Source organism: Coffea arabica, chromosome 9e, assembly GCF_036785885.1.
Source record: "Coffea arabica cultivar ET-39 chromosome 9e, Coffea Arabica ET-39 HiFi, whole genome shotgun sequence".
Classification (NCBI taxonomy): domain Eukaryota; kingdom Viridiplantae; phylum Streptophyta; class Magnoliopsida; order Gentianales; family Rubiaceae; genus Coffea; species Coffea arabica.
This window is the reverse complement of record NC_092327.1, coordinates 6,204,862-6,218,961: the sequence shown is the minus strand read 5'-3', so window position 1 is coordinate 6,218,961 and position 14,100 is coordinate 6,204,862. Positions and strand designations below refer to the sequence as shown.

The 14,100-nt window shown below is 34.8% G+C and overlaps 2 protein-coding genes across 3 annotated transcripts; both read left to right on the top strand.

The window, feature by feature from the left end:
- Nucleotides 1-3,641: 3,641 nt before the first annotated feature.
- LOC113709562 (putative disease resistance RPP13-like protein 1) lies at nt 3,642-9,594 on the top strand. Of its 2 annotated transcripts, XM_027232357.2 has the most exons (3): nt 3,642-5,155; nt 7,601-8,167; nt 8,713-9,594. In XM_027232357.2, exons 1-2 carry the CDS (start codon nt 3,794-3,796, stop codon nt 8,081-8,083), a joined length of 1,845 nt encoding a protein of 614 aa, XP_027088158.1. In that variant the 5' UTR covers nt 3,642-3,793; the 3' UTR covers nt 8,084-8,167; nt 8,713-9,594. The 2 variants fall into 2 exon arrangements, with proteins under 2 accessions (XP_027088158.1, XP_027088159.1); XM_027232358.2 differs by lacking the exons at nt 7,601-8,167; nt 8,713-9,594 and adding an exon at nt 6,892-7,594 and having other exon boundaries at nt 3,643-5,155.
- Nucleotides 8,652-9,447, top strand: LOC113710051 (uncharacterized). Its single transcript, XM_027232899.1, has 2 exons — nt 8,652-8,657; nt 8,713-9,447. Exons 1-2 carry the CDS (start codon nt 8,652-8,654, stop codon nt 9,445-9,447), a joined length of 741 nt encoding a protein of 246 aa, XP_027088700.1.
- Nucleotides 9,595-14,100: the final 4,506 nt, after the last annotated feature.

Sequence of the window (14,100 nt, the reverse complement as noted above, 5' to 3'; positions counted from 1 at the left end):
ATTGGAAAGTTACACTTGTACCTCTTACTCCAAAACAAGTGTATGAGGATCAAGTACAATTGCAAAAAAAGAGTATGAGTTGGAATTCGAAAAGAAAAAGAGAGAGAGAGAGAGAGCTGAAAGGGGAAGAAAAGCCATGAGTTATAAAGAGGCTGTTTTGTGTTCGGTTCATAAGGGAAAATTGGAGTGTAAACTGATTTGTTAGTGCAAGTTGTAAGTGATGTAACAAAGGAGTCTTGTGACTTTATTTTGTTTAGTGCTTCTTGTTTCATGCAGGTTAAGCAAGGTCAAGTGGAGACGATCATGCAATGTTCTATCCCAAAGTTGTTTGTAAAATTCACTAGTTTCCATGGAGTTTTCTTCTAGGAGTTAAATCAATATGGTATCAATTCATGGAATTGGTTGAGTTCAAATCTGTCCACACCTTTGGAGAGTCAATCCGTGTTCATCTTGAAGGGGGAATTCCAGATTCTAATTCTTGTTTTTATAACTATGGTTCATTCATTATCTTTACCATGTTTTGAGCATGTTTCTAGTCCTAATTTTTGCTTTTCTTTTGCAAATTTTCAAGGGAAGTTTGATGAGCCAACCATGAATAATCTAGTGGAATCTGATACATGTGTTTTTGAACCTCGTCTTTGCGACAAAGTGCAACTGAATTTTGTGATCCTTCAAGTCATTTCTAAGGGTTTATTCCCAGCTGAAATTCATGAGTTTTCGTGTTTGTTTCAACCTATTGAATATGATTTTCAGGAATATACATTCCATCGCTATGAAAATCCTTATCTATTGGATGCGTATGGTAAGTATTCAAGTGCTTTTGTATCTAAGCTTACTAATAAAAATTTTTCTTGTGTAGGTTCTTCCTTAGCCACTGATTTTGAGCCAAGCAGTGTGCTGTCCTGTAGGTCTTGCTTTGCATTGATGATCATATGGATTTTGCAGTTATTTGAAAGACACATTGCTTGGGTCATTTTCTTGACTATTGTTGTTGTGTCGTGTCTTTCTTCCAATACCTTCGATTTGGGACAAATCGTTTCAAGAGAGGAGAATGATACGAGAAGGAAAACTGTTCAAGTTAAATCTCGTTTGTTTCTAAAACTGTCCAAGTCGTGCAAGCTGTCCGAAACGTTGAGGAATTTTACTTGTTCGATTTTGGTGCAGACTTTCAAGACATGAAGTCCAAACCGTGGCTTAAACTCTAGTTGAGGGTTACGAGTCCTTATGGTTCTAGTCGTTTGCTTTAGTTTGCTATTTTATTTTATTTTTTATTTTATTAGCCCAGCCAGCCTGTGTTGGTCCGATTTCTAGTGAAGGGTTTGGTAGTTAATTTAGTTGTTGTTATTTAGGGCCGGTCCATGTTTTGGTCCGCATATGTAAAGACTATAAATAAGCCTCCACGACATTGGTTGAAACAGAGATTTGATTATTGAGAAATTCGTTGGTATTTTCTAGCAATTGAGAGAGCTTTGACTCGTGGCTTCTTCGAAGCGTTCCCTTGAACCCCTTAGGGAGTCTCGGGTGTTCAAATATCGGTTTATCAATTCAAAAATCACCTTAAATTGTGGCGCCCTTTATCTCATAAATTTGGTTCTCTAATTCGATTAGTTATGGATTGAAATTATATCAATATATTCGTGACTTCTAGAATTAATTAGGATTAAGTTTTTTATCCGCTGCCAAAGCTAAGGTATTAATCATCTAGGTCCGAGGCTTGTGATCACGAGTTTCGTCAATTGACGGAGTTCATATCATTATTTTAATTATGTAAATTATGAAAAAGAATTGAAACATAAGAACGAAGGACAAATAAAAAGTAAAATGCACTAGCTATTTAAAAAAGACATTATGCACATGTGTGTGTATATATATATATATATATATATGTGCATATATATATTTTTTGCGAAAAAAGCTAAGAGAGATAAAAAAATGTATATAAGTAATTTATTTGGATGTAAAAATAGGGTTATTCTAACGGGTAGGCACTCATTAACAAGACTGAAATTCGCCTAATCTATCATGTATATATACATACTAACAATTATTATCTTATTTTATTTTTATATACTTTTCCTATTTAGTCTTGCCTACCCTCCCTTATATTTATTTACTCTCCCTAATAAATATTACGTTTTCAAAAATATGAAACTTGAAATATGTTTTAAAAGTACCAAATGGATAACTGTTAGATAGAACCATAAAAATAGCAAGAAAAAGCCACACCCTCATATTTCACACTCCAAACCTTAAACTTGCTTCTCTATCTCATAGGAGTGTGCCTCGAATTTGAAATCGATAAGTCAAAACTATGAATTCAAAAATTTTTTAAATTGGACATTGGAAATTTCAATCTATTTCACTTTCAAATTCACCTATTCCAATTTCAAATTCTATTTGAATTCATTTCAGAATTTGGTAAACTACTGAATTCACCAAATTGCAGAACCTATTATATAGCTCTATTTTCTAGCAACAAGGAAAAAAATAGTGCTAGAAAACTTCCGCCACCTCTCTCTCTCCCCCCCTCTCCCTGCCCCTCTGCGCAATCTAGCGCGCAACTAGTGATCTGGTCACATGATTTGCGCAGGGAGGAGGGAGGGGGGAGAGAGGTGGCGGAGAAGAGGGAAGGAGAGGGGAGGGAAGGAGGAGAGGGAGGGAGGGAGAGGGAGGGGGAGGGGGAGGGGGAGGCGGAGGGGGAGAGGGAGAGAGATAGAGGAAAAAGCAAAAAAAAAAAACTGCTACTGGCGATGCTGACTTTCGGCAATTGGTGAGGTGACGGAGAAGAAGTGGAGAGGAAAGGAAAAGAAAAGGAAAAAGAAAAAGAAAGAAAAAGAAAAGAAAAGATTTTACATCTTACAAAGTTTTTATAAAACTTCTATAATAAGTTACAGTAAAGTTTTAGAATAAAGATAACAACCTTAGAAAATTTTCTCACACTTTGCCTGGTTTATGTCTTGGTCCTTTTTGGTTTTGGAATAATGGAAATCGGAATTGGAATTTGGTTTGCCAATTGAGTTTTCTATTTCTAATTTTTGTATTATAACGTATAAATGATCAAATGAATTAATATATTTAATCATTCCATTTTTATATACAAGTATACAACTGACTTAATTAGAGTTATTATTATTATTATTATATGATTATTAGTTAGAGACATTATTACATAATATAAATATTTTATGGTACATATATATACACACACTATAAATGAATTTGAAATCAAAATAGGTAGCTGATTTTCTACTTCTGAATTGTGAATTCAAAATTGAAAATTCCAATTTTAAAAAAAAAACCTTGACTTCCTTTCCGTTTTCCATATTTCCCATTTCAAATTTCTGAATTCAATTCGGTCATAAATCGTTTTTTTTTTTTTCCGAATTTGCACGCCCTGTTGAAGTAACTCATTTGATTCTTTCACGCGGCCCAGTTTTGATAATTTGTTTTTATGTAGAAACAATTCGAAAGTACTAGATATTGCATTAGTCCTACTCCTACAGCATGATACTTTTTCAATTAAGACTAGATATTGAATCGTTTCACGTGGTCCTGGAAGACTATTGGTCCTACAGCATAATACTTTTTCAACAAAGACGTGTAGTACTTTTTTAACAAAGACGCGTACACTTCATTGACTCCACAGCTTTTGGTCACTCCTCCATTGGAAGCAACAAGGCTCATCTTCTTTTCAATCATTCCAGGGCTCTCGCTTTCCCTTTCTTTGTCTCTCTCTCTCTCTGTACAGTTGGCGTGCAAGTTATTCTAAGCTGTGTATCTTTCATTCGGAGATATGGCTTCTGTTATTCCCACTTTCCTTCCAGTGGTATATGATAGTATGCCTAAAGCAGAGTTTCTGAATTTCTTTCGTGACACAGTCTGCCAAGCAGATGTTGAACTCTTCAAAAAACTCAAGATGAATTTAGTGGTAGCTGCAGCACTACTTGATGATGCAGATATCAAGCAAACAAGGAACCCATCTGTCAAGCAATGGCTTGAAGAGCTTCGTGATACTGTATACGAAGCAGATGGCTTACTCAATGAGATCAATGCGGAAGCTCTGCGAGTTAAGGAGGAAAATGTGTGCCAAAGCTCAAGCAGAAACTGGGAGAGTGCTTCCGATTGCATTCCATCTCTGAGTAGTAAGTTCCTTAAAAAGATTATTCCCCAGATAGAGAGAATAGCAGTTAGACTGGAAGCATTTGTAAAACAAATTAATCCCTTGGGTCTTCAAGTTGGGGAGTCGAAGAGACAATCATGTCAACTACCAATACCAACTACTTCTTTGGTTGATAAGACTGCTATTTATGGAAGAGATAATGACAGAGAGAAGATAATACAAATGTTGCTATCTGAGGATGCAAACGGGGATCGCATCGCTGTGATTCCCATATTTGGACTGGGTGGAATTGGCAAAACCACCTTGGCTCAATTGGTTTACAATGACCAGAGGGCGAAGGACCATTTTTCTACCATGGCATGGGTTTACGTATCAGAAGAATATGATCCTACTAGGATAACAAAGGAACTCCTTAGGGAACTCAACATTTCATTTTCCGACTCCCATGAGAATTTAAATTCCCTCCAGGTGAAGTTAAAAGTTGGTCTTACCGGTAAAAAGTTTCTTCTTGTTCTAGATGATGTTTGGATTAGTGACTACAATCAATGGGGTAATTTACGGATTGCTTTCGAAGGTGGATTACGGGGTAGTAGAATCATTCTTACAACAAGGAATCTGTACGTTGCAAGAATGATGGGCAGAGAGAAGTCAATTCATCATATGAATTTAATATCAGAGGATGATTGTTGGTCCTTATTTGTGAAGCATGCCTTTGAGAATAGAGATGGCAGTCAAGCCTTGGAATTTGAAGAAATAGGAAAGAAAATTGTGAAAAAGTGTGGAGGGCTGCCTTTGGCTGTGAAAACAGTTGCCGGTCTCTTACGTTCCAAAACAACCAGTGAAGAGTGGGAAGACATTTTTATGAGTGAAGACTGGTCTGTCACAAATAATCAAATGATACCACCATTGAGCTACAATCATCTTCTTTCTCATCCCAACCGTTACCAGTCGAGATCCACCGGAATGACGCAGGAACTCCAAGATGTCAATAGGCAACTGGACATCACATTTTGGTATTTCAATAACTCTCTCCAGGTGAAATTACTACTTCCCTCAATTTTCCGTTTCATTGTTTTTGTTTAATAATAAAAATAACAGTAATAGCAACAGTAATAATAATGACAACAGCAACAACAACTCATTACTTACTGCACTCCTTGTGTTTTCACAATTTGGTTTACCTGAAACTTGTGCTGCATCCTTACAGTATAATTGCCAAATAATTGACTTTGTAGTTTGTACTTAGTTGATTGCCATGTGTATTCTTTAGGAGAAGTATCTCACCAATTAGACTGCATTTTGTTGTCAACTTTTCAACCTTATTTAATACCAATTAAATTTTTCTAATTTATGCAAATCTTTTCCTACTTGTTGCTATAAAATGATATTATCGCTTAACTTTTCTTCAAATCCCAACTTAAAATCCTATTTGTTGGTTTTTTCTACGCAATATGAAAGGTAAATCAAAATTTTAATACGTAGATCAAAGGTGAATTTAAAATGAATAAAATAAAAAAACTATGCGCTTCTTTTTTTATTTTGCGAAGGGCTATAGCAACTGTTATACTTTGTGTGTTTGATACCTACATTATTTTGGTCAAAAAAATGTTAGATAATTTTCTCTAAAAAAATAAATAAACAGTTTGCAATAACAGAATGCAAATATTACATTAGTCTAGCACAAACTCTTGTGCTATATCAAAAGAAAATTATTTTTAATTACATGACATTTTTTTTAATTTGATGAACAAAACTAAGATTAGCAATATGAATATGTGATCAATTAAAGAGTTAACCAAATTTTTTCTCATATACAAAATAGATAAATTCAAACTCCTTATTGACCAAGTTGCTATAGGTATTAAAAAGCAAAACTTTGTCTTTTATTGTTCAGCAAGAAAGATAATGAAAATTACACTACTGTTTCTTGTAATTATTTTATAAAATTTCCAAGGAGGAGTCTTTGTATGAATTTGTAGATTTTTCACTCTTAGTCGTCACAAAAAAAAAACCAATAGACTTATTCCACAACAAAGTGAATGACGGATGATAAGCTAAGAATTTGAGTTGCAAGAAAAGTAGGAAGAGATTTGTGTTAAAGTTGGAAAACTTCATTAGTTTTAACTAAGGCTAAGAGTCATAATTTAAATTTAATAATACTCAACCATCTAAATGTGTATCGAGGATTACTCGGTATAAACTGTACTAAACTGCAGCCTATCACATACATGTTAATTTCTTTGAGGTTGGCTTCGAACGCACATAAAGGAAACCTTTCTCATTTTTATGTGGAATGAGTTTTGATGATCTAAAGAAGGGAGTTGGGTCGCGCATCAAAGGGATTGAATCAATCTTCAAAGCTGCATCTTCGAAGAATTTGTGAGCTTATCCTTTCCTTAGCCCCACTGTTGAGATATGCCAACTTTTCCTACAGATTTTATCAGATTGAGTTTGATATCAAAATAATTTAGTTATTAGAAAAATAAGGATATTTGTTAACCAAAGATCATGTTGGTTTGTTAACAAATATTTTAGCTAAGATTTGCTAGTAGAAGAAGATTATATTTTGTTGAGATTTTTAGGATAATTGTTAGTTGATATTTTACCAGTTTCATGTAATAATCACTATAAATAGTGAGTTGATGAATGTAGAACATAAGCTTATTTTCCAACTTCAATACAAGTCTCTTATAAGTTTTTTTTGCAACACTAAGGTGTTGTTTCTTAGTTTATGCCCTCAAAAAACCAACACCCACAAATCTGTGCTGCAGATTAATCTCCTCGATTGTGTGAGCTTCTGGACACAATCCAATCCAGGAATCCAGGGCCGGGCTAGATATGCGGGCCGGATCCGTGGATGGGCACCTTGGATCCATTCGCGGATCCTAAAGGCTGCCAGACACGATGTTTTATTCATTTTTCGTATTTTCATGTATTTTCTTTTCCTTTTCAGTTTAGAACTTGTTGCCTACAAATAGGACGTAGCTAGAGTTTTATTTTACAGCTTTTGACCTTTTTTTTTTTTTCTATTTTTAACAGCATTGTATTTGGATTAATTCCTATTCCTAAGTGCGCTCAAGTGGAAATTCCTGTGGTATCTTGTGTGGGTTCTGATTTGAATCCTATTGTTTTCACTTGAGGGTTTGTCAATCACCCTTGGCTTGCTTGTTTGGACTAATTTGTGTAATTAATCCATTTTCCTATGCTTCTTCTATCGCATAACATTTATTGCAATTCCCTCTCTCGTTTTGTCATTAATCTTTTCACTTTTATCTTTGCCTGGACATGTGGCTCTTGCTTGATTCAGATGCTATTTTCTTTCTGCTTTCCTGCAAGTGCTATTTGATAGGATGACTCCGCTGCATCTCGCCATCATAGGAAATATTGCGTTTCTTTTACTTGAAATTGACAATGTTTTTCTTTCAAGTTCTATTTGATAAAGAGGAGTCGTGGTAATTTGAAATTTCAACATGAATGCAGCAACTGTCCATAGCTGCTAGTGAAGATGATGTTAGTGCCTTATATAGAGTGATTAGCAATAATCCAGACCTTTTGGAATGCATAGATCAGAAACCATTCAACCATACACCATTGCACATTGCTGCAGAAACAGGGCATACACACTTTGCCCTTGAAATCATGAGTTTAAAGCCTTCTTTAGGGAGGGTTTTAAACCACGATGGCTTTAGCCCTTTGGATCTAGCTTTACGAAATGGCCACAGAAAAACTGTGAGAAGGCTTGTAAGATTTGCTCCAGAGCTGATCCGTATTCAGGGCAGAGAAAGAATTACTCCTTTGCATTATGCTGCAGAAGTAGAGGAAATTGATTTTTTGGCTGAATTTCTGCTGAAATGTCCAGCATCAATCGAGGATGTGACCTTATGCTGCGAGACTGCTCTACACATTGCCGTGAAAAATGGAAAACTTAGAGCTTTTAAAGTGCTCTTTGGTTGGCTAAAGTGAACTAATAGGAGAGAAATATTGAACTGGGGGGATGAAGATGGCAATACAGTGTTGCATGTCGCAGCATCGACAAATCAAACTGAGGTACATTTCCTTACATTTTTTTTTTCTCTTTCTCATAGACAATAAGATGCATATTTAGACAAACAATTACAAGCACTGTACATGAATGCACAATGCTTGGATTTTGGGGCGGTAACTGCTCATGAAATCAGGTTCTTGGCACATTGTTGCATTTTATCCCAAAATTGGAATCAGATCTCGGTTAGTGTTTATCAGAAAAGAGGCATAGTCATATTTAACCAAAGAAATAGGAATTTGAGATGCCACGACTCCTGAATGTTTACTTTAATGATACCGTAGTTTTGTGGAGATGTGCTACTATATGCAACTATGACATTTTTTGCAAAGGTTAGGACTCGAGATATTAGAGGTCCTGAATACGTTTATGGCTGAACTAGAGGCTCCAAAAGTTAGATGTCCTTGGTTTAAATCTCCCTTTCTCCCCTCCTCACTTCTTAAATTTCCATGCTAAAAAAAACAAAGATCATATGAGATTTTAGATAGAATGCCGGTGAGTATAATTAACTGGGCTGATCGATAAATAATCCCTCTTACTTGCTTTTCAGGTTGCCAAATTGCTGGTTAAATATGTCAATGTTAACGCAAAGAACCAAGAAGGCCTGACAGCCCTTGATATATCCAACACTAAACCTCCAATCCAAGTGAACGCAAGGATGAAGAAGATTTTACTTAGGGCAGGAGCTTCAAAAGCTTCACGGCTTCATCAACTTCCCACTTTAGCAGAAATGTTGGGGTCACCAGAGGCACTGATTGAGAAAATATTTCAAATCAACGCTTATTTGGACGAAGGCTTATCAGGTGAAATGCGCAATTCCATGTTGGCTGCGGCAATACTAATAGCCACGTCAGCATATCAATCAGTCCTCAGCCCTCCAGGAGGAGTCCACCAAGGTGACACCAACACATTTACTAACTCCATGGCCACCTCAAATCAACCAGCGGTGGAGCCTGGAGAAGTGGTGATGCGAGCCACTAAGTTTTATCCATTCTTGTTGGGGAATTCATTGGCATTTGGTGCTTCATTGGGCATTGTCTTTTTGCTGCTACCAACAACTGGTTACGGTGTGCTGCACATTGCTTTGGTCCTTCTGATGCTAGGATACATCTACTCTGCACTAACAATATCACCTGCAACTCCAACTGCGGTGTGCTTCGTGTTTGCGGGCTTCCTGTTGTTCACTTTGATTGTGGCCGTCAGGATGGTGTGGAAACTATTGCAGAGATTTCCATCAGCTTCTTGGGAGACTATTGGTAGCGTCTACTTTCCCAACCGGGACTAACTCCACTTTGCACCCCCAAATTTGTACCACTTTAATATGCATATTTGTCTGTATTTGATGGCGACAACGACGGACCAGGATTTTTCTCCGCCCGCGCCGGCGGGGGGGGGGGTGCAAAATTTTTTCTAACAAAATAATTTTTATCTATTTAAATATATGACATCTAAAAATATCAAATATTAAATTTAATTATAAAGGTATGTTTATTTCGTAAATATGCAGTATAGTCACAGCAAAAATCAAGATAAGAAATAACTTTTGATTAAATATTTTATAATATCACAAACCATCCAAGTTGAACATTATGAGAAGATGTTCCAATATGTCGACTATGCAATATAAATATAACTATTTTCAAATAAAAAAGATAAAAGTTATATTAACATACCTTGAAATTTCAATCTCTTTTCTTAGAAGTAAAATGAGATTTACGTTCTTTCATAGAACTAAATTTATCTATGATTGAATCAGTGCTAAATTTTTCAATAACTTCCTTTTCTATGTATATAGTTAGACAATCATTCAAGAAATTATCTTCCATCTTGTTTCAAACCTTTGTCTTGATTATTTTTATAATTAAAAATGTTTGTTATATAGTTGCAATTGATAGAGGAAGAATGAGAACAAGTTTAATCAATTAGGCTAAATTGTATATTTGTATATGGACCAATAAAGTAATTATTTTTGTTTTAACCTATTGATAATTATGAATTGGGTCTTTTTATTATAATATATTGATAGGGTATAAATTGTAGTACATTTATAGATATAAGTTACTAGTTAACTATGTTATTTGACCTTTATGTTGAGTAGAGATTACTTAATTTTGCTCTTATAATTCTAATAGGTGAAAAGCTCAATTGGAGAGAAAATAAACTAAAAACGTGGTGTGAGGAAACAATGAAAGAGAGGATAAAGTCAAGAGAAGCGCATTTCGCAGGAATGATATGTTTCAATAGTTTGGCAATAACTTGAGCTACACAAGTCAAATTGAGACGATTCTTGATTCAATTTGAAGCTAGGAGGATGCTCTACAACTTTATGAGACTCAAAGTTTGATTCTCACGTTTTCATAGTAAAAAATCCAAATTCCTAAAGTATAGTTGTATTACGATGCTCTTACGACTAGGTCTCAGTATTTTAGCCATAGTTAAAGTAAAAATAGTTTTGATAAGGACAAAGAAGGAAGTTCATAAAGTAACGATAAATATTAACGCCAATGTTAATCCTAAACCCCTTCGGCAGGTTTTAAATATAGTATAGATATACTTCTATTATACTTATATAATACCCATCTGAAAATATTAACTTAAGAAGAACTTGCAAAATACATATATTTTTTAATACTGAACTAAAAAAATGCTCATACATGTAATAAAAAATACAAAACACGTATCAAACTTTTTCGTCTTTCTTTTTCGATGTTCCCATATTATACTTAAAAAATAATATTGCAGTTTATGACAAAAATTTGAGTTTGACTACAAAAAAAAATTGTATAACTTATAAGTCAAGCAAAAAATAACAAAGACTTATATGATTTTATTTTCTATACATATGAATGTAATATCGACAATTTGATTAATATATCATCCTTAGAATTATGATTAAAAACTATTATTAATATAGAATAACATCTAGAAATCATATAAATGCATCTACAAACATATTGGTATTTTATGCATAATTTTGCTGAACTTGTATTTCTTAGCCAAACTTTTAAGGACTAATTTTTCCTACACTGACAATGTATACACTGTTAGTATTTGATAAATGATAAGTATGCAAAATTTAAATTTAAAATTCAACATTTGCATATATATCATGAATCTCACAGTGATAATGTATACATTGTCAGTGTATATAAAATTTACTCAACTTTTAATCCTTCTGTTTGGAAAAATTGAATAATATGCTTGCACTCGAACACACGTACACACATGTAACATTTTGCATTATGCCCATTCTGTATTTTACTATGACGCAAAGTAACAGGCCTCTAAAAATATTCATAAGTACAAAAAAAAAAAGAATAAGTATTGGGATGAAATACAGGGGCGAGTATCAATACGTACCGTGTGGTAGAACTTGACTATAATACCTTGTACCATATTAGCCGTAATTAAAAATTTTCTTTTATTTTTAATTCACTGAATCCTGCAAAAGAGCATTTTTTATTATGGTTAATTACATTTACTTCCCTTGAGCGTTAGCCAAATTACTGAACAATCCCTGGGATTTAGCCAAATAACAAACACCCCCTTCAAGCAACTTCCGTCAAATAACATGGATGGAACTAGTGTAAAGACTAAATCCCACAATTGCTATGAATGGACTAGTATATCTTTATTTTCAGAATTCAAAAAAACCCAAATATCGCTTTTTTCAAGTTTTAAGAAATCCATTTAACACTTTTTATTTTTTTTAACTTTAGTTTTATATCCTTCCACATTATTTTTTTAGCAGAAAGCATTCAAAATTTTTATATTCCATCTCCTTCCACAATAATTGTTGAAGCTTTTTTAGTAGCAGCTATGAAAGCAACAATTGCAGCAGGCCCCGCCATTCTCCGCCACAACTACAATCTCCACCTCTGGATCACAACCCACGTTGAGGAATTATGTCAAATTTGTAGGATCACTTCAATTTTTCAATTGGATCATGATTTCAGCCTCAAATTTGGCAAAAATTGATTAAAAAGCTACCAAATGAGCCTAAATCAGTGGGGGCTCTTCTTCTTCTTTACCCCTTAGATCAAGATCAAAATCCACAATCTTCACAAGAAACCAGCAGCATAGAAAGAGGCGTCAACAATGGCATGGAAGCAGAAGAATTCGAGTAGAATATTTGTGTACAGGCCATTTCTTTTTCTTTTTTGTTTTGGCTCTCTTTTATTTTGATAATTTTTGTGTGTTTACCTTGTTTATTTTTGACAATTGACTTTTCAAAAAATTGCAAGTCCCATTTTTTGTTGTTTTGGATTTGTCAATTCTTTTAGTATATCTTAGAAAAATGGAAAAAGAAAAATTCTTTTTTAACTTAAAAGAGTTTGTTTGTCATGATGTAAGAATCGAAGACAACCTAAGAGGGGGGGTGAATTAGGTGATTTAAAAACTAGCCAAGATGTGAGTCACTTTTTCACGAACTTGTCCTCTTTTTCTAAAGGATCTCACAAAGGAACAATTAATGAATGAACAGAAGTGATTGTGAGTAGAAGAAATAGGCAATTTATGTTGCAAGACAGTAAGTAAAGAGATGGAATAGCAAACCAAGTTTCAAACTCGACTTGAGTTTGAATATCACTTTATATAGTAAGTTTCTTCAAGTTGATCAACTTACAACCAATCTCTTGTGTACAAAGGAAGGATCACTTCCTCCTTGCCTCAAGTCTCACTTGATCAAGTAGGAAAGTTTTACAATCACCCGGATAACCCTCACAAAGCTACACTATTGAAGAAATTGAAACACACTTGAAAAGTTTATTGAAAATTGCACAACTAAGAGTACAAATCTTCTTTTGGGAGTATTCTCACACTTGAATCACTCAATATCTGATGTAGTATCAATGTACAAAAGTTATTCTGAAGTGGTTGACTTTTTCGATTTATAAGAGACCAAAAAGCACTCTAATAAATACTGTCAACAGATAGAAGGCAGTTGAAGAGTCAACTAGCCGTTGGTGGTGTTGGACATCCGGTAGGCAGATTTTTCGCGTCCGATCGCAGGTAGTGAGTTGAAGAAGTTTTTTTTGAAATGTTTAGGACGTCCGGTGCTTCAATACTTTGCTTCCGAAGTGTCGCACCGTTTGTCGGACGTCCGGTACTCAGGTATTGTTCGTCCGAACGAGGTCAGTGAGTTTAGAGAGCTGGGTTCATTTGCTTCGGACGTCCGAGAGTGAGTTCCTTATACGTCCGAAGTTGCTCGAAGGTTGTCGGACGGCCGATGCAGACTTTTTTTGCGTCCGACACATGCTTCAACATTTGTTTGCCAGTTTTGCTCCAAATCTGAAAATATCTAATTTGGGAAATATTAGTATCATCCACTTGTTTTGTCATCATCAAAAGATACGGACTGAAATGAACAATCTCCCCCTTTTTTATGATGACAAAACAATGGATGGAGCAAAACAAATTTAAAGTATAGCTCCCCCTTACACAAACTCCCCCTTACATAATGCATCTCCTTCTTTGCATTACGCTTCAGCTCAGAAGAAGTTGACTCCCTCTCACAAAGAGTTCATATCCAATCCATTTCTCCCCCTTTTTGTCATCATTAAATCAACCATGGCCATATTAAATCAACCATACTCAGTATTTATGCAACAAATCATGAGTCAACAAATCATAGGAATACCAAATTCATTACTGACCAACAGACATTCATCCAGAATATTGTCCAACAGTGTCAGACATTCATCCAAAAAACATAGGAATAACAAGTCACGAGTTCAAAGCATACAAAAATATCCAAATATTCTTATAGACCAGCGGTGAAAGAGAAAGTAGAAGTCTTAATACAAAACACATAAATTTTAAAGCACAAAGGATAACAAGAACTAATTATGAACTACCATGAGACGCATGTGTCTAGGGGTGTCTAAAATGTGATCTTGGAGAATCCAGGCCTTTTTTTAGTCAGATGAAACTGAGTAGG